The sequence below is a fragment of the Leptodactylus fuscus genome, chromosome 7 (assembly GCF_031893055.1).
Source record: "Leptodactylus fuscus isolate aLepFus1 chromosome 7, aLepFus1.hap2, whole genome shotgun sequence".
Lineage (NCBI taxonomy): Eukaryota > Metazoa > Chordata > Amphibia > Anura > Leptodactylidae > Leptodactylus > Leptodactylus fuscus.
Window position 1 is genome coordinate 100,788,325 of NC_134271.1, and position 20,768 is coordinate 100,809,092.

General features: G+C 41.0%; 1 protein-coding gene across 7 annotated transcripts in view; it reads left to right on the top strand.

Moving 5' to 3' along the window:
- MARK3 (microtubule affinity regulating kinase 3) overlaps positions 1 to 20,768 on the top strand; it is a 55,203-nt gene that overhangs the window by 30,037 nt on the left and 4,398 nt on the right. For 4 of the 7 annotated variants that reach the window (XM_075282649.1, XM_075282652.1, XM_075282651.1 and 1 more), the window contains exons 8-15: positions 1,862 to 2,098; positions 3,475 to 3,594; positions 5,412 to 5,511; positions 7,100 to 7,212; positions 7,326 to 7,479; positions 7,858 to 8,072; positions 8,870 to 8,973; positions 11,525 to 11,782. In XM_075282649.1, coding sequence (XP_075138750.1) covers positions 1,862 to 2,098; positions 3,475 to 3,594; positions 5,412 to 5,511; positions 7,100 to 7,212; positions 7,326 to 7,479; positions 7,858 to 8,072; positions 8,870 to 8,973; positions 11,525 to 11,782 — 1,301 coding nt within the window. Of the gene's footprint in view, positions 1 to 1,861; positions 2,099 to 3,474; positions 3,595 to 5,411; positions 5,512 to 7,099; positions 7,213 to 7,325; positions 7,480 to 7,857; positions 8,073 to 8,869; positions 8,974 to 9,594; positions 9,757 to 11,524; positions 11,783 to 13,288; positions 13,560 to 20,768 lie in introns of those variants that run through there. The other 3 variants (XM_075282655.1, XM_075282656.1, XM_075282654.1) reach the window with 2 other exon arrangements.

Here is a 20,768-nt window from a genome sequence, read left to right on the forward strand (position 1 = left end):
AATAAATTACCGTATTTTTCAGACTATAAGACGCACCGGACCATAAGAAGGTTTTAGAGGAGGAAAATAGGGCAAAAAAAAATTTTAAGGAAAAAAAATTGGTGAAATATTTAATAACCTAATGTAATATTTCACCAATGTAAATAGAACCGGGGGCTTTCGGACACAGAGATACCAAATGTGTATGTTTCACAGTAATGTTTTTGTTTTATATGTATTCTAGGGATATGGGGGTGATTTGAACATTATCTATATCTATCTATCTATCTATCTATCTATCTATCTATCTATCTATCTATCTATCTATCTATTCTCATCCATGGATGGAAAGAGACACCCTGCAGTGAAGCTATGCAAGAAGAGAAAAAGGGGCGGGCCAGACGGGTGAAGGAGGTGTGGTTTTCTAAGCAAACTTGAAAACACGCCTCTTTCACCCATCTGGCTCGTCCCTCCTTCACTGCCTCTCAGATCTTGCTCCTGCAATGAAGCCACACAGGCAGGGAAGTAGGGGCGGGCCAGACGGGTGAAGGAGGCGTGGTTTCGAGCTTGCCGAGAAAACCACGCCTCCTCCTCCCGTTTGACCCGCCCCTCCTTCCCTGTCTGTGTGGCTTCATTGCAAGAGCCAGATCTGAGAGGCAGTGAAGGAGGGGCGGGCCAGACGGGAGAAGGAGGCGTGGTTTTCTCGGCAAGCTCGAAACCACGCCTCCTTCACCCGTCTGGCCCGCCCCTACTTCCCTGCCTCTCATATCTCGCTCCTGCAAACACGCGACACAGTCAGGGAAGGAGGGGCGGAGCAGGCAGGCACCGTGCTGCTCTCCTTTTGATTCTCATAGACAGGACACAGACGCTGCACACGCTGCATTCGGACTATAAGACGCACACACATTTTCCTCCCATATTGGGAGGAAAAAAAGTGCGTCTTATAGTCCGAAAAATACGGTAAATTTTTTTTATTTTTTTTTTTGCTTGCAGCAGCCTTTACATTTTTAAACTTTAATTCTAGTCTATGAATCATTCAGTGAAAATCGTAAATACAAATAAAAATTATTCTTAAATTGCTATTCTGCCATCCAAAAATACAATAAGCAGTTATATACTTCAGAATGGTACCATTAAAATGAGTCATTCTGGGGAAAAAAAAAAAAAAAAAGCCTCCACATAGCTTAGTGGCAAAATGTTTAGTCTTTTTTGCAACTTGTTTCCATTCACTTGACTGGGACAAAGCTGCAAGAAACTGTAAGGGCTAGTTAACACGGGGGCTCCGCGTGTGCACATTCCTTTGCGGCTTTCCACTCCAGATTAGGCTCTAATTAATGGGCCTAGGCCGGAGGGTGCTGTGGCGAGGAGAATACTGCGACTAAATCAGCCACAGAATCCGCCTGAAGAAAGGGCAGCTTGCTTCTTTTTTCCGCTAGTGGGAACAAACCGCTCGCGGAAAAAAGAACGCTAGCCATCTACATAGACCTCTATTGTGAGGGGGCGGATTTTGAGGAGCATTCCATGTCAAAATCCGCCCCTTCTTGCTCCGTGTGAACTAGCCCTAAAGCCCATCTACTCAAACTGTAATGGCTATCTGCCAGTCCAGTGAAAATGATCCAAGTAGTAGCATCTGTGCTTCAGCTACCAGTCTACTGAAACAATGGACAAGTAGATGGGAGATGAATTGTAGAATGGTGGAGCTCTGACTTGTGGGACTCCAGCAGATCTACAAATGATTACCTGTTTAGCGACTAGGAGAGGTCTTGAGTTTGGAATACCCCATTAAATGCACAAAGTGCCCAATGTATTTAGTAGGCTGTTAAGCATGTTTGTGTGACCTGACTGTACAGTTGCTGAGTAGTTTTGTTTTCTAATCTTACAGGCAGAAAACCTGTTACTGGATGCAGACATGAACATTAAAATAGCGGATTTTGGCTTTAGTAATGAGTTTACGGTTGGCAACAAATTGGACACTTTTTGTGGGAGTCCCCCGTACGCCGCTCCAGAACTCTTTCAGGGCAAAAAGTACGACGGGCCCGAGGTAGATGTCTGGAGCTTAGGAGTTATTCTGTACACTCTTGTCAGTGGTTCCTTGCCCTTCGATGGACAAAACTTAAAGGTATGTATACTGGTATTATAAGCTATATACTAAGGAGTAGCATCTAACAAGCAGTGACAGGAATATTGGCTGTACCTGAAGCTCAGGCTTTGTGGTGCCTTATATGTTCTGGTAGGGGATTGTGTTTATAATTTACTGTTTTGTATCTGTTACTCCATTTTAAAAGTGCGTTGAGACTGTAGGGTTGCTTAAAGAGGGCCTTTCATGTCCTCATACACATGTGGTTTTATATACCGGTAGAAAGACGAAAGTGGGCTGAATTCAGTGCGCTGTTGTGTCCTAGGGCTGGAGATATCAGAACAGTTACTGATGTCTGCCCACTGTCAGAAGGGTGTTCCTGTCAGTCTAGTTAGGCTGTGAGGAACGCCCCTCCCAACAGTACTCATCCATAGCCCTGTACTGTCGGAGGGGATGTTCCTTACTACCCAGCAGTGATCTTCACCCCTTCACAGCTTAGCATCATGGCTGGGTGGTAAGGAACACCCCCCATTTTTTTTTTTTTTTTTTTACTTATTAAAATGTATTTTAATGCATTTATTAGACCCCCTAGGGGTCTTGAACCTCAGTGGGTCTGACCACTAATGCAATGCACTGCAAAAAAAAAAAAAAAAAATTTTTTTTTTTTTTTTGTGTGTGTCAATTTTCAGTATTAGTTCAGTGATCTGGCCTCAGGAGGATGGAGTAGGATATGTTCTCTGCAGGATCCCTTGTCCTGCCACCAAAGTATATGACTTCAGTGATTTAACTAACAATCCTATCTGGTGGTGGGGGAAGGAAGCCTGCAGGGAATACTGTATATCAGACCACGCCATGTGTCATGTCACTGAACTTTACATACATTTATGTGAGTTTGGGGTTAAGTTTATTTACCATGTTCCAGTGTTGTGTAAAGCGCACTAGCAGTCTTTTCTATGTCTTGCTAGTACTAGGTTAATATTGAAACCCTGTTGTGTTTACTTAAAGGAAGCAGTATTATACTTCCTGATAAACCAGGCCAGTAGTGTTTTAGTGTGGAAGAGAACACAATGAGATACTGAAATAAGTGACATTTCATGCATACATGTGAGATAAGTAGATGGACAACTCAGCTTTACAGTAGTTGTTCTATAGGGTTTTAGGAACTGTTTGACAATTGCAATTGCAACACAGCATACCCTGAAAACTGCATGGTGTTCAGTTGCATTGTGTAAATGGGATTTTCCACATCCCTGTCATCTCAAAGGCGCATCATATCCGTGTTATTTGAAGAAAAAGATTATTTTATTCCGGTAGCAAAGCTACTTTTATCCGCATTGCAGTTAGCACTATTGAAGTACACACTAATTGGTTTTTCATGGAAGGATTTGTTTTTAATTTATTTTTTTCTTTTCTCCTAGGAATTAAGGGAAAGGGTGCTGAGGGGAAAATATAGAATTCCTTTCTATATGTCAACAGACTGTGAAAACCTTCTCAAACGTTTCCTGGTGCTAAACCCAACCAAAAGAGGCACTCTAGAGGTAACTCTCCCAAACTATGCAGATACCCCAGCATCAATTTTGTTGTCAGTTGTGTTTTTTTTGGACTCAAACACTCAGCTGTAGTTTTTGTGGCTATTTCCAGGCTGTAGTGAAGAGCTGAAAAATGTGGATTAGGTTTTATACCTGCCTGTATTTGCGAGACTGCCCACTAGACATAGATTGTAAACTCGGGCCCCGTTCACACGGGGGTTGGATGGTGTATTTTCGTCCTGATTCTGACTCGGGAAGCTTCCAACAGTCGTGGCTTCCCGCTCTGGAGTAGGCTCAAATGAATGGACCTAGTCCAGATGGTGCTGCCGCGAGGTGGAAGCCGCGGAATCCGCCTGAAGAAAGGGCAGCTCGCTTCTTTTTTCCGTGAGTGAAAGTAAGCTAGTGGTCTACATAGACCACCATTGTGAGGGGCGGATTATGATGTGGATTCCGCGCCAAAATCCGCCCCCTCTTGCCCCGTATAGCATAAACTGACTGAAGTGTCTTACCCAATACAATGCTTTATCTTGCTGCATTCATCAGATACTTCTGAATGTTTTCTTACTGGTTTTCAGACGTTTGATATCTAGCTCTAGCGGTCAGCCTGCTGATTATGTCTCTGTTCCTTGCCATCTATATTCTCTTTCTCCCTGCAAAGTGAGCCCTGATATGAACAAGAACACGGCTTGATCAGTATCTGTGTTATCTCTGTGTTCATCATGGAGCACAGTGCTGGTGTGTGAGGGGAGAGGAGACAGGAAAGCAGGAGAAACCCTGTAATGGGAATAACCCTTTAACTATCATATAGTCCCATTAACTACCATACCAAAGCTTTATACAGCCTTTCAGAATGTTACATGTTGCTCATAGAAATCAATGGACATTCCATGTAGTGTATACAGGTCCTGAGCATTGTTTATGGTGATTCTCCCCTATGGCTAACACATGGGAATCCTGAATAGGGGATCCTCCTTCCTTCACTTAGAATTCTCTAATGGAGTACTAACAGATGTCTCTGCACATTTCTCTACCATAGTAAAGAACAAAAGTACATTATGTTTTTGTTGACTAAAATGATTTATTACTACAGACATTCAGTTGCAATGATGCAAACATAGTGATTTTATCAGTTATAGTAATAAACAGCGGTGGAATGCTGGAACTGAATTTCATTTTTCATGCATGAGGTCATTTAAAAAAAAATATATATATATATATATAAATCTCAAAACATGAACCCATAGGTACTACAAATTTCTTAAGAATAAATAAATCTACAGTTAGTCCCATGAAGTCCCTAAATACCTTTGTTATAAAAATAAGTGTTTACGCTGATAGAACATTGCTGTAGTTTTTCTGCTGACCCAAAAATTCCTGTAGTATTTAATGCCAAAATTGTCCTTCATAGGGATGTTTCATAGGGATGTTTGCTACATACTTGTATGGTGTTGTTTTGTTGGCTTACCCACTGTACGGTTATAGGCAGATGTGAATATACAAAATTTGGCTCAGCAGATCTAAAGAGTATATTTGGTAAATAAGAACAGCAGGTATATCCTTGTTAAGCCGGTCACTGCTTCCCTGGATACCATCAAGTGCCGAGGACCCTACTCAGCAGGGTTGTTCTTGGAATAAGCCGCTGCATCCAGAAAATGTGGTTAATGAGCAGCGCACATTAACAATACCCCATTTGATGTCTACGTTATTTCTCTCCTTGTTAATATCTGGGTACAGGCATAATGAAGCAGAGATTGTGTAGCATTGAGAAATTGTTATAGGGTACTTTACCATTATCTTCATATTTATTTTCTCTTTTTCCCGTTAAGCAAATAATGAAGGACAGATGGATCAATGCAGGACATGAAGAGGATGAGCTAAAACCATTTGTTGAGCCAGAGCTTGATATAGCAGACCAGAAACGAATAGGTAATCTTTTATGTACATAAGGGCATCATCTTCCACTCCCGCCAACTTAGGGGTTGTGATATTAAGGCTACTTAGCCCCTTTCCACAGAATTAGGGAAAAAGTGTCAGATGAATGGGGCTGCAATCTTCCAGAGATAGCAGGAAGGATTCAGAGGGACTTTCTCTTCCCCCTTCTTCTGATTATTAGGGATCTCTGAGGTTGAGCACTGGACAATCTTATACCCTTCTTACAGAATTGGGAATAAGTGTAAGTGTCTCTAGTGCCACCACTTCCCACTTTTAATTAATATGTATTTCCTGCTTGTAGGTTACAGAGGAGAGGAAGGAGTTTTCTAGTTTTGTGCCTGTTCTCTTGGTATTCCAAATAAAAGTTAATTTTCGTGACACTTCCTAGCATTCCACTATCAGATGAAAAGCATATCTCCTCTTTGCTAGTCAGCAAACCTTGGTAACCAGGACTTGTCACCAGGTTTATAGCTCCTCATGGGCTTCAGAACCCCAAACCTAGTGACCCCAATCCTGTCTTCTGCTCTCACTGGTTTTCAGAAGTTTGATCCTGTCAGAGAAGAGTGTTGACTCAACTTGAGCAGCTCTTTGCACATGTGCAGTTAAAGAGGACCTTTCACCACTTTTGGGCACATGCAGTGTTATATACTGCCAGAAAGCCGACAGTGCGCTGAGTTCAGCGCACTGTCGGCTTTCCCGATCTGTGCCCGGTGTACAGAGCTTACGGTGCCGGTACCGTAGTGCTCTATGGTCAGAAGGGCGTTTCTGACCATTAGCCAGAGACGTCCTTCTGCCTCGCGGCGCCAATCGCGCTGTGCTGTGGAGCGAGGACGAACTCCCCCCTCCCTCTCCTGATAATTCTCGTCTATGGACGAGCGCTGTGAGCAGAGGGAGGGGGCGTTCCTCCCCGCTCCACAGCACAGCGCGATAGGCGCCGCGAGGCAGAAGGACGTCTCTGGCTAATGGTCAGCTCTTTACACCGGGCACAGATCGGGAAAGCCGACAGTGCGCTGAACTCAGCGCACTGTCAGCTTTCTGGCAGTATATAACACTGCATGTGCCCAAAAGTGGTGAAAGGTCCTCTTTAAGGCAAAGAGTATATCTGGCTTAGTTGCAGTGGTGCAATGAAGTGAGGAATACACTCTCTGGGCTCCTGTGACTTCCCATAGACTTTTAGCGTGAGATCCTGCCATACCATTGCAAGGTGGATTCATCAGAGGTTTCGGTTTAGGTGGGGGAGGAGGGCAGAAAGAGCCACATAAGTGGTGAAAGACACTTAGTTTTTATTTTTGCCTCTGATGACCTATATTACGATTTTGGTTTTTACTTGCTTATAAAGTAAAGCTTGACCAAAGGTTTGTGATCATTTGAGTTACCAGTTCACTAGTAGGCTGGGGGTTCTAGCACATAAAATATATTGATAAACTGACACCCTCAGTGCAGAGTCTAGGATAATTTTTATCGGCCTGATTCTGCAAGCTGTTAGGTTGTACTTTTACCGCTCAGTCATTGAAATATTCCCCTTAAGATTCCTACTAAGATCTTAGGAAGGGTTAATTATCTTTTTTTTTGTGATTTTCAGATATAATGGTTGGAATGGGTTATTCAAGAGAAGAGATTCAGGAATCTCTCAGCAAGATGAAATATGATGAAATCACTGCTACGTATTTGTTACTTGGAAGGAAATCCTCTGAGGTATTAAGCTATTGCTGTTGTAGACTTCAGCTTTAAGCAGATGTAGAGTATTTTCATTGTAAGAATGGTGCTGAAGTAATTTCTTCATATGTGGACGTGTATTTTATCGACAGTTGGATGCTAGTGACTCCAGCTCTAGCAGCAATTTGTCACTTGCTAAAGTCAGACCAAGCAGTGATCTGAACAATAGCACTGGACAGTCCCCTCTCCATAAGGTGCAGCGAAGCATCTCTTCCAGTCAGAAACAGAGACGGTACAGTGATCACGGTGAGTAGGCTCCACACCATTTACTCACTGCCTTTCAGAAAATATATACACGTACTTATAGTCATATACCTTTCATTTCTATGGGAAATTGTTGGCTAGTTCCAATATTAGAAATGTCAGATCTTCCTTCACTCCTATGAATAGATTCAGTCATAGGAATTTGCAGTGACTTGAGTGGGCCATAAAGCTGTTAATGCATTAGGGGTAGCTTGGCCTGACTCAGGTTTCCACTGGCTTGTGCTATCCTTTTGTAAATAGTGGGACGTTGAGGCAAGTGTGTGCTGAGACAACGGGTATATCCATGTTTTGCCTAATTTCCTGGTTTAGGCGTAAGGAATCAAATTGTTTCATAACTTAATCTTTTTCTTCTGGTTGTAGCTGGCCCTGCCATCCCTGCTGTTACAGTTTACCCAAAACGAAGCCAGACAAGCACCACAGATAATGATCTGAAGGAAGAGGTGCAGTCCCGGAAATCAAGTAGTAGTGCGGTTAGTGGGCGAGGAGTCACTCCTCCTAGCCCAATGCTTGGCAATGCAAACAACCCCAATAAAGCCGATATCCCTGAAAGGAAGAAGAGTTCAGTTGTTACCAGTGTAAGTGTCTTGTGAAATATTCCTCTGCTTGTAGTGATGGTGACGTTTATGTAACTTCAAGATTTTGACATATTTTAAGACGTAACTAAACTTTCCAACGACTTTTTTTATTTTTTGGGGGAATTTTTGTCATTAACTCCCCCTACAGTTTTGGATGAGCAGAATTCGGGACTTGAGTGAGGTGTATTCCTGTTCATGCAGAACACAGCTTATTCAGAGACACCAACTATAAACAACTCTAAACCGTTTTAAAATAAGACCAAGATCATGTCTTTACCTCCCATAGATTTAGAGCTATTGACTGGTTAAAATGGAGGTGCATATAACCGCACTTTCGTTTTAATCTGTTAGTAGGAGAACACGAACAGCTGAAAGTGCTGGGAGAGGAGAAAATAATTTTATTCTTTTTGTCACTTCAGATTCTCTTCTTTGCTTATATTATGTATTCCATTATATACTATCTGCAGTGCTATATAAGTTATTTCCAGAGATCTTTTTTTTTTTTTTTTTTCCTCTCATTTACTGTAATGGAGTCTGCGAAAAATCTTGGATGCCCGCTTCACCCTTTTTGCTGTGGGAAAATAGCTAGCTGGGCAGAGGAATAGAAATTTTAAACAGGATTAGATTGTTTGCTGCCACAAAATGCTCCAAACCATCCTGACAAGTTGTAAATGTTAAAGGTGGATGTGTAGGTCAGTTTACAAGAATTGAGTAGGGAGAGCATTTTCACAGCGTTTCCTTATGTATTGCTCTTTGTATGGTCAGTACAGTAAGCAACCGTGTTCTGTCTCCTGCAGAATAACTCTACGTCTAGTGGGATGACCCGTCGAAATACTTACGTGTGCAGCGAGCGCGCTTCCACCGATCGACATTCGGTCATTCAAAATGGCAAAGAAAACAGGTAAGTTTTATTTTTCATGGGGGGTGTCGAGTCAGTCCTAGTTAGTAGATGATTCCGGTTATACACCAGACAGGATGTTTGTAAACCTTTATAATGGTCCTTTCCTCTAGCGTTGGGTAAAGGTGGCTATGCTTAGAAATTTTTCTGTGGAAATTTGCATAATATCAATTGACATGGCACAGAGATGTCTGTGAATTGAAATCGGCAGCCGATTGCATATCCCATGGCAGTCAGTGCACAAGCAGAGGATTCTAGATTAAAGAAAAACTTTTTACATTTTTAGTGACATTTCCCTCTTTAAAGTTTCAGATGTATTTTTAGTGATGCCCAGAAGCCATAAAAGCTTGTATTTTGTAGCGTTTGCAGAAGAATGAAATAAGGGATCAGCAATGATGGACAAATGTAAATGTGTGGGAATTTCTGTAGTGGAAATGGAATTTCAGTTGTATGACTGTACTTTTGTATGGAAATATAAATTGTATTTTTTTTTTGTTTTTGTTTTTTAAAATATATCTTTAACCTTTTAGACGTTGGTGCTTTTTGCTATCATTTGCGCCTGTGTTATTGGTCCATTATACTTTTCTGTCTGCCCAAACCTATTCTACCCCCTTCCCATCACAGCCTGACAGGAATTTTCGCTTATGCAACTAGTCCTGCCTCAGTATGTGCCATATCTTCAATCTTTGCTCGGCTGCGGCATCCGAAATCGATGTCCATGTCAGCCTCCAGGCACTCCGAGATGTTACCAACAAATGCCAGTGAAGCAGATAACTTCGGGCCTGCGTAAGAATATTTAAAAAGAACACACAAAATACCCTTTCAAAAAGTATCTGTTCAACTAACATATTACCCATTGCCCTTAAGTGTCATACTGTCCCCCAGTCGTGATGCAAGGCCTCTGTTACATTTCCCATTTGGGTCCATTATCATTTTTTCCTTTCTCCTAGCTAAAGCTGTTGAATTTGTCCTTCATGGTAATAATGTCATCTGTGGAATCCCTTCTAAAATATATTTCTCTTGGTCCCTGCCTTAACCCTGGCACTGTTATCTATGTTGCGCTTTTAATAATGGTGATAATAAAGCGCAACAGGGTCATGCTGAATACAAAGCACGTCTGTAAATCTGTGACACATGACCAGTGGTGTTTATAACACTTGTAGTTAACGTCCTTGTGCATTCGGACTACATTCAGATGTTTTCCCATTATCTTCCCTTTGTTTTAATTCTAGTTCATCTGCCGTTTCTCTTCATTGCATTGTATTTACTTAAAGCGCACCTCCAATGAAAACTGAAAAATTCCTGTGGAAGTGAAATTTATCTTGTTCTTTGCTCCTCCAGCCATGTACTAGTCATAGTTCACCAGGAAGCAGAAATGTGGGATCCTTTATGGAGACACCTCACATTGGAGAGCCTATAGACCTGATATGGTGGAAGAAAGCTAGTGACCACAATACTAAATCAGTCCTTACAGTGCAAGGACCTTGCTTACAGTAAAGCTATGGACCCTTATCTATAATAGATGAAGGATATAGCGTTTAGTTCCTGTTAGACATTAGCTTTCTGGGTGGAGTTGTGCTTTAAGGTTCCAGTTCTGAATTTGTTTGCATTGCTCGAATAACTTAACGGGGTCATTCACACACACACAATTCAGCACATCATCTCCATTGCCCCAGTGGTCTAGCACAGATGCTTCAGCTTCCCCTTAAGTTCTTGTTTTTCCCTTCCTTTTTGTGGGCTGTGTACAGTACTACTTGTCACACTACTTGGTGATAGCAGTAAGGCTGTTGTCACACTGCATTTGTTGGCTGTGTTCAGCATATGCACTGTGTAAACATCCTGCATGTGCTGATCATAGCCTGCTAAAGGCTCGTTCACATCTGCGTCCCAGTCTCTGTTCTGCAGGTTTCTGTTTCCTGCATGCAACTGGGCAGGAGACGAAAACCTAGTCATGTTTCAAAACCATTCATTTGAATGGGTTTGAAAAGCGTCCAGCCGTGAGCACCAGTGAGCATTTTTATGCTCTCCACGGCGAAACAGAGTTTTTTTTTTTTTTTTTTTTTTTTTTTACCAGATACAAAGTGGGACATGCAGGACTTTGTGTCCGGTTAAAAAAAAACAAAAAACCTGTTGCTCCCCGGAGAGCATAAAACGCTCACTGCCATTCACGGTATGACAGGCCTCCGTCTTCTGTCTGCAGAAGACGGAAACCTCAGAACAGAGACCGAACGCTGGTATGAACCCAGTGAAAACCCAGTTGGGGGGGGGGGGGGGGGGGTCTTCTTTTGTCTGACTGGGAATCCTGGAGCATCTGCACTGGCAGGGGTTTGATGGTGTTCTTGCTATTCTTTTGTTTCAAGGCCATTCCTCATAGATGAAGATATTGATATCCATGTCTTGCATTTCTCATGCAGGTCCTATCCTTGTAAATACTGCTGTTATTCTTGTTATATGGAGACATTTCTATATTCAGACTAATCGAGCACTGCAATAATCTATATTTCATTAAAGACCCGATTGTAAGATTTAGTTCAACTGTCTCCTCTCATCACAGCACAATCCCCGAACAACGAACATCAGTGGCCTCAACGCACAGTATAACAAGCACCACTACTCCAGACCGCATGCGCTTCCCCCGAGGAACCGCCAGCCGAAGCACTTTCCACGGCCAGCTCCGTGAGCGACGCACTGCAACCTACAATGGACCACCCGCCTCCCCCAGTTTATCTCACGAAGCCACACCTCTGTCACAGACTCGAAGTAGAGGCTCCACTAATCTTTTTAGTAAATTAACTTCAAAATTAACTAGAAGGTAAGTTTATGGTGGTTTGGGAATTCTTTCACCCGTCACTCACTGCGTGTCATCACTCCCCAAAGATCCCAATGTCAGAGTTTGACTTCTGTTGTATGTTTTGTATCTATATGTATATTTTGTGCCATATTTATAGGTTTTTGTCCTGTGTTTGGTTTTCCCTTGTTATGTAAACTTTATAGACATATATGATATTTCTTTTGTTGGGCCAGTTTACATTCATCATGTAAGCGCTGACCATTTGTACATATATGTTCATGTACTTAAAGCACTGATAACTGGCAAAACCAGCTTCTGACCCATTCCATGTAAGATTCTACCAACCAGCAGCTTTTTTTTTTTTTTTTTTCTCTTATCATTTTCATGGACTGTGGATGGCATTCATTCACTCCACTCATGTCAAGAACTGTGGGGAAAAATGGCAAATCACGCTTTTTTGTGGGAAAGCTATGGTTACTTTGGTTACGGTGTTTAGTTTTATACATAAAGTGGTTGTGTGTAGGACAGTTAGCTATAAGGCCTATGCTTAACAAGCAGTAAATGGTTTTTTTTTTGTTGTTTTTTTTTTTTTAAGGTGGCCGTAGACCTGTAAATTACTGGTTGAACAATTGTCTGGTGATTGATTGTTCTTCCGACACTGCCTATCACGTTTTGGTCCATATTACATTAGTTGGTCACACATTGTTCAGCAGCACCTATGGTAGCTAAAAATAAACAATTGTCCTTTTTTTCATGAAAAGATTGTTCGGAAACTATCAAAGACAAACTTCAAACACTTTGTTCAAGGCGTTGAATTAGTGATTTGGTCATATTAAATGATCAGTTAATATTTTTTCTTATTGAAATCATCCTTTATGATCTAATTTAGATCATGTCTATGTCCGCCTTTTAAAAGGGACAGGCACCTTTTTAGCCTTTTGAATTTGCTCCAAGTCTTGTGAAAATGGAATTACTGGGAATAATCGCACTCACAAACTACCTTCTGACTAAAGTACAAGACAGGAGTTCCGTGGGTTCGAACACCTTCCACACTCATGAGGCAATGTGTTGCGATCTCTTATCAATTCTGCACAAAGTAGAGCAGTTTCTACAGTAGACTTTTTTTTAACCCCTAGGTTGGGAGGCACTTTATAGGGGTGAATTCCACCACTTATTTGTAAAAAGCTGTAATCTATAAATCATTTCTGCGCTCGTTGTTTTTCAACTTGTATTTCAGCTATCAGGTCTAGTAGAGGACGGTTGTTTTGCCCCTCTGGATCCCTTTGTTCCTATGGCCAGCACAGTGCTGAGTCAACCCCTATGTGACTCATCTCTGATCATTTTGCAATGAGAACTTTAGTATAAGCATCTTCCAGGAACATAGTGGCACGAGTGGAAAGATCACCCCCTCCCCTTCCCTTAATGATATATAGTTTTATTTACTGCTTGTTAAGTATTTTGCCATTGATGTGTATCGCAGTGCAATATTAAACCAGATGCCTTCTATTTCCTTTCAATCTGGACCAGGGATGAGAGCGCAGCCCGCTGAGCCATTGAGACACTGTAAAGTATCAATGTGTTGTCTCTGTTTTGTAGAGTAGAGTTTTTGCTAGCATAAAGTATTATTTAGAACATATAAATGCATTTAACACTTCCAATATCTTGGGCGGTGAAAGCTGCTCAAGCTTTAATACTACAGTGTCGTCTTGTTCATTCCTAGTAAACCTCTCACTTGTGTATCTACTTCTTGTAATAGTCTCTTGAATATGCAACAACTTTGACACAAATGTAACTTTAACACTAAATCTACCTCCAAGTTTTACTTGCTAGTGTAATCTGGTATTGCACATAAATTTGTTCATTTAAAGTTGTAGTGTTTTGAATTGAGGGGACAAAGTTTATTTTGGTCTTGAAGAGGAACATTTTTGAAGCTTACATCTAGATTGTTCACTTTTTTTACACACTGGTTGGTCTTTAAAAGCAGGCAAGGAGGGGAAGAAGCTGTACTCTGCGCATATATCTATAGTTTTATATTGTTTGGAACAGGATTCTTAAAGGATAAAAGTGCACTGTAAATCCAGACCTCCTAAGAAGGACGATGAGAGTCCAGTGCTTACACACAGCCTGACAGGTTTCCCTCGATCGGTGTATGGAGAAAGCTGTCAATCAATCATTGTTAGTTAAATCCTGCTTCAAATCATAAAATCCTATATATTTCAGAGCTCAGTTTTTCTCCCTCTCATATGCGACTTCAGATAGAGCACCCTAAGTCATGTGACAAGTTCTCTTTAAGTTTCCTTTGCACCCACACCATTATACGTCTATTAAAGAGGACCTTTCACCGATTTGGGCACAGGCAGTTCTATATACTGCTGGAAAGCTGACAGTGCACTGAATTCAGCGCACTGTCGTCTTTCCTGATTTGGACCCCGGGTGAAGAGCTATCGGTGCCAGTACCGTAGCTCTTCACAGACAGAAGGGTGTTCCTGACAGTCAGGTACATCCGTCTTCACAGCAGCACCTATTGCGCTGTACAGTGTGAGCGGGGAGGAACGCCCCCTCCTCTACTGATAATACTAGTCTATGGACAAGCACTGTGAGCAGAGGAAGGGGGCATTCCTCTCCGCTCACACTGTACAGCACGAAAGGCTCTGCTATGGAGGAGGATGTACCTGACTGACTGTCAGGAACGCCCTTCTGACTGTAAAGAGCTACGGTACCGAGACCGATGGCTCTTTACCCTGGGCACAGATCGGGAAAGCCGACAGTGCGCTGAATACAGTGCACTGTCAGCTTTCCAGCAGTATATAGAACTGCCTGTGCCCAATCTGATGAAAGGTCCTCTTTAATATAACATTTTGTGCAGCTTTACTTTGATTATCCTGTAAATACATCTCTAGAGTTTTCCATCTCTTCAGCAGCCCTTCCTGCTTGTTCAGTGTCTGTACAGAGCACACATTGTCATTTATTCTGCAACACGTAGCATTTGCACTGGGTACATGTAGAAAACCTTTAAATGTTAACTAGCTGAGTTTGTCAGTCATAAACTTTTGGTAGAATGGCCGGACCTGATGGATTGGTGAAAATACTTTACTCTGAAGTACCTTTTTAAGGCAACCCCAGTCCATACTGACTAATAGACCATATAGCCATAGAAGTGGGCCTCCCCTTTATTAGGCACATCTGAGAGTCCCTGCAAAGAGTATCTGTTGCTGTAGCTGGTCTTGGAGCAACAGCAGATTTTTTCCCTTGGGCTGGACTAAGCTTCGCTCATCACTGTGGTTCTGTCTATCAGCAGAGGTGTAAGCAAAGACTGGTATTGGGATGTAACACTGCTGAAAGTGTATGTTCACCCTGCTGAACCTTTTTGTGGTGGTGAATTTACAGCTTTTTTTTTTTGTGACAGCAGTAACTGGTAAAAATACATTTTAATATCTGCAGTTTACATTCTGCTTATGAGGCTGTAAAAGGGCCTATCTTCTCTGTAGGGAATATTATTGAAAGTCAAGAAGATCCAGAAATTCTGAAAGATGTGACATTATATGGCTTTATGCCCAAAAGCCATTTTGCAGGTGCAGTTGTGGACTAGATGAACTAGTTACTACATGATGGGCGTTTTCTTCCTACTTGATCACAGTTTCCAACATAGCTGCTTTCTTCATTACGTTATATTCACACATGATTTGTTGCAGAAATTTCTGCGCCTAGAAGTGAATTCTATACTTCTGAATGAGGTTGTTCTAGCAGGAAGCTCATACGCTTTCTGCACGCAGCTTCTGGGCCAATGCAGAGTATTTCGGCATTCTCAAATAAATGTGCTGCACCCTTAAAGAGGATCGGTCACCTCATGACACAGGACAGCTTTAATTTTTTTTTGTTGTTGTTGTTATGCATACCTCTCTAGGAGGAATGGTGCAAACTGTACAAGTGTCCGCTCAGGTCACCGTTTTAAGCTGATATGCTTTACACTGCAGCTTTGCTTGCTCAGATTGATTGTAGTATATATTCACAAACTTACCAGTGTAGTCTGAAATTTTGTGTACTTAAAACGTACCTCCAGTTATAACCAACTTTTCAGAAAACAATAGTACATGTTAGATCCCCCCTCCATATCCAGCATCACAACTCTCTGCAGAAGGGAGGGGTTGAGTAAGGGGCCGATTGTATACTTAGAGTTGTGAAGCTGGATATGGAGGGGGGAATCTTACATGTACTATAGTTTTGGTTTTTTTTTAAAAAAAAAAGTTGGTTATAATTGGAGGCACGCTTTAGTTGTACAACCTGTCCAATTGATAGCATCTAGTGACATTGGAGGCAAATGCAGAATACCTGTCTCCTCTGGCGACCAGTAGGTTTCATGAATGTTCCTCTTTATCTGATGGCTTCTGTCATGATCACTTTACCACAATTGTCATGTACTTTAGTGGAAAGAGTGATCAAATTTGTAGTCAGAGTATTTATTCCTAAAAGTTTATTTTTCATGTGCTGCTGGGTGTCCAGTCCTTGAACAAAGACTAACTTGTATTGTATTTTATGTCTGTACCTTTGAATTCTGAAAGTATTACTTGCTGCCTTAATGTTCACTTTATGCTTTCATTATTTTCCTTACAACCATGATAGAAAACTAACATTTTACCAGTTCTGAGAACATTTGAGGCCAATGATTGTTTTATTGTGTACTGTATATTACAATTTATCTTTTTCAAAGTAGTTTACACCAGTCTGTTAACAGTGATACATAATGTCAATGGTATGTGTGTTCTCAGCGATTTACATGAACTCTAACAGGAAAAAAAAAAAAAATTCTCAGGGCCAAATAATCAACTCTAAGTTACGTTCCAAATCCAACTTAAGACCCTTTCGTCAGAGAGCAGCCCGACATCTGGCAGGTCCAGAGGCTCTAACATTGAAGAATCTAATCCTTCTGCCGCGGCTTAGTTAACTATCTTGAATTAAGATGTCTGTAAAAACAACATTTTTGGACATATTTACATAGTTTCCAACCTAACCTGCTTGTAACAAAGTTTAATAAAACTTATAAGAAACACCCTGTTTGTGTGACACTTAGTTTTATAGTAAATTTAAGATGATTTTTTATATGCTTTACCATATATTGTTATAACAACACGTTAGAGTAAATGTAAAATTCCTGATAATCTGTTGCAAACTCACAAGATCAGAATGTGTGTGTGTATATAATATAATCTTAATTCAAAGATGTCTGTAAATAGAAAAAAAGAATTGCCTTATTTGCATGAAGCGGCTCCACGTCTGTATATGGGCACCGCCTGGTAATGTACCTCCACCTCATATAATGGAGTAAACTACAGTACCAGAGCAGCCCATAAATAGCAGTCCGTTTAATGTGGACTTGCCATCTCGCGTCTTTTGTAATAAATTATATCCCCCATAAAGGAACAGTCTCAAGTTTTTCCTCCTAGAAATTTGTGAATAAATTGAAAGTGGGTGTTACCAGTCAATTCTGACATTAAAAAGGAAGAATGGTAACCCCTAGTTGTCAATTTATTCACACATTTCTCACAGGATTAATGAGAACAGGATAACACAAATTGAAAAATTGCTCCAGCATTATGTGCAAGTATTTTCTAAAAATCATTTCATGAGTGCTGACAGGTCTACAGGTATCTGCCATGTACACGCCAAGTATAACCTATCAACATACACACATTGGGGGGCTAAGGTATAGAAACACTCTGGCCAAACAGATGCTTATATATACCTAATACAGGGCCTAAGGCAGGTGGTGTGTGACAAAAGGATACTAGCAAAGACAACATTGTGTCATGCGTTGTGCTGTGTACACCAGTACGTTTGTACAGGCTTCTCTTAGGGTGGGTGTACAGATGCAGGGAAGACAAACCTGAATGCGTATGGTGGTGTAGAGGGGTTTGGTAGGGTCTTTCTCCCCATTTAAGATTGTTTGAATGCTCAGTCGAGCATGCATTTGTAGAAGGATAGCAGGGATAGAAATTGAAAGTGTATATGAAGCTTAAAGCATAACTAAACTCTTGGACAACTTTTTTATTTTCTGGCAGTATTTGTCTCATTAATACATTTTGTCATAGACTTTAACACCTTTCGTTTCCCTTCTGTGAAATCCTGCATTTTTTCACTCTTCCCCCTTGCTTCTGTATTAAGATTTGTTTCTGCCTCTCACTGAATGTTACTGTGTAGTGGGGTAGGGGGCTGTGTAAAATGTTGGGAAAATGAGGGGAGGGTCACTTCAAACAGTTATATCTGACATTATAAAACATTGAACTTGATTGCGTTTTGTGTTGTCATATTTTTATAATGTCTGAGGTTTCACTGTTTGAAGTGACCCTCCCCTCATTTTCTCCACACTTTACACAGCCCCCTACTCCTGTACCCAGTAAAGTTATTTATTATTATTTATTTATATAGCACCATTAATTCCATGGTGCTTTACTTAAAAGCCGAAACGGCTCTAAAAATAAAAAAAAAATGAAAAAATGCAGGATTTCACTGAAAGGATCCAAAATCTGTTAAAGTACATTACAAAATGTATTAAAGGGGTTGTCCAGGAAAAACTCATAATTAACCTAATTAAACTAAACTCCCTCCCCCCGCCTAACTTCTAATTTACATCAATTGAAATAAAATGTACAATTACCCATATCCCTGGAGTGGTTATGTGATCGCTCCAGGGACACTTTCTGATAATTCAGTGACGTTTCATTTCACTGCTTCAAAAACGGAATGTAACTGTCATTCTTCCCCTATGCCCTGCAATACTTACCAAGCCTTCCTGTGTTCGGGGACTGCTCCTCCCTGTCTTCTACAGTGGGCAGAATAGATTAGCTAGGGAGAGTGGGAGGGGCTAGTAATGGGTGGGATTGCTAGTCATTGAGTAGGTGGGGCTAGGCTTTGTGAATGAGGGTGGAATTGGCTAAGCTAGTGAGAGGCAAGGTTGTTGTAATGGAGTAGGGGGGGGGGGGACAGAGGGGGTTAGTGCAGCAGCTACACAGGAAATTGCACAGCAGGAAGTAACACCATGTCAATAAACAGAGGATGCAGCAGCAACCAGAGACACTCAGAAATCACTCCAAACCCTGCTAAAGGTATATGGGTGTACTTATTAACCCATCACTGGCACTAACAGACCTTTTATTTAAAAAAATAAATAAATAATAAAAATATTGGCAGGAAAACCCCTCTGCTACACATAGTGGCAGAAAATCAACCTTATCTTAAAGTTACACTTTAAGTCTAAGGCCCCACGTGGAATCATGCAGCCAAAAAAAAACTCTGAGAAAAACCACGGCAGCAACGCATCGCAGTTCTTCCTGCAGTGCTTTGCACAGAAAGTTTGCAGTTTTCCTCTGCAGACTTTCTGCTTCCATTATACCTACAGGGAAACCATCAGCATTTCCATAGGTATAATTGACATGCTGCGATTTTTCCAAAAGTGCAACAGTTTTGGAAATTGCAGCATTTACACTGCGCGTGTCCTATCTCAAACTGGAGATGAGATTCACTAGGCTGGTGTGACTGTAAAATGCTGCTTTCCCAAACCCCCCCCCCCCCCCCCCCCCCGCTGCATTTATGCTACGTGGGGCCCCAGTTTCAAGGCGTTTTCCACCTTCAAAGCAAAGTTTCTTACTGATGACCTATCCACAGTATAGATGATCAGTATGTGGTCTGTGGGCTCCTGCAGGTAGTGGAGACTATAGAAGTGTATATGGGAGTGTGTTAGGAGTGGCAGTGTAATTTCCCAATACTGCTGCTCCTATTACTAGAATAGGAGATCCTTCATTCCTCGTCCATTGCTATATCTTCCAGTGCCCGGAAGCTGCCAGAACAGCTGATCTGTATGTGTACAGGTGTCCAGATGAAATACTGATGGCCTTTTCTGTGGATAAGTAAAAAATCAGTTTGGGACAGGAGAATGTTTCTATATGCTCTCTATATTGTATAGTCATTCATTAGCTAGAACACAGTTGATAAATTTTGCTTAGAGGTTTCCCTTTAATCTTGTAAAAGGTTGTACTTCTTCAGGTTATTTGTGAGTAAAGGCAACCAACGCTGCCCATAAGTGGAAGTGTATGAAAGTGTGAAAAAGACCCTTTTAAATGATTAGTTTTAAAAACTTTTATTTTTTCTAGTCTAACTAAAATGTTAAAAACAATTACTTTTTGACCTTCACCAATACTTTTAGGTCTCCTCACTCACTACATTTACTTATTCCAAATATGTCAATCTTATCCATTGATCAGCCTTGAGGGGTTGAGTTCCTTTCCTATATTTTATGCAGAGACCATACTATTTACATTTTACACATCCATTTTTTTTCTCATAAGTCATGTCACTTGGGCTGAAAGCAGCACAGAGTATCTTTACTGAGTAATGGCTACACTTTCTCTACCCCCGGCTCTAAACAGAGGGGTTTCACAATCTACTGTAGTATACATGATTGTAAATTAATGTTTTATGTTTTAGCTGTTTATTATATTTCTCCCATCCTCTAACTGTGTTCTCTTAAAGGGAACCCTGTCACATTGAGCATGCAATCTTGTCAGCCAGCAACATGCTGTTGAGCAGATTGTTAAATCAATAAAAAAATTTCCACTAAACTATATCAGACTACTGCTGCTATGCTCTTGTGGGCTGTCTTATTGAGATTGGCAGCCACCCACTGGACTCCTAAGCATAGATATCTCAGCTTTTTCCTGCTCTATAACTTGATGCATTTTCATGGTGGCAGGTTACCTTTAGTGGATTTTTGGGATAACAGAATATAGATAATGATCCATCGGTTACTCTTCACCCAGACTTCCTATTTGAAAGATCTGGTTACTAAATTTACCAGATTTACATTTAGGTGGAGAATCTGGAGCTCCCAAAAATCTAAGCAATATTTGATTAATCAAAAATGAACATTAGCAGTCTTTTTTTTTTTTTTTTTTTTTTATATAAAATCTCAGCATGCCTGTGTAACCCATCTTTTTCTCCGCTTATGTTCTCATCA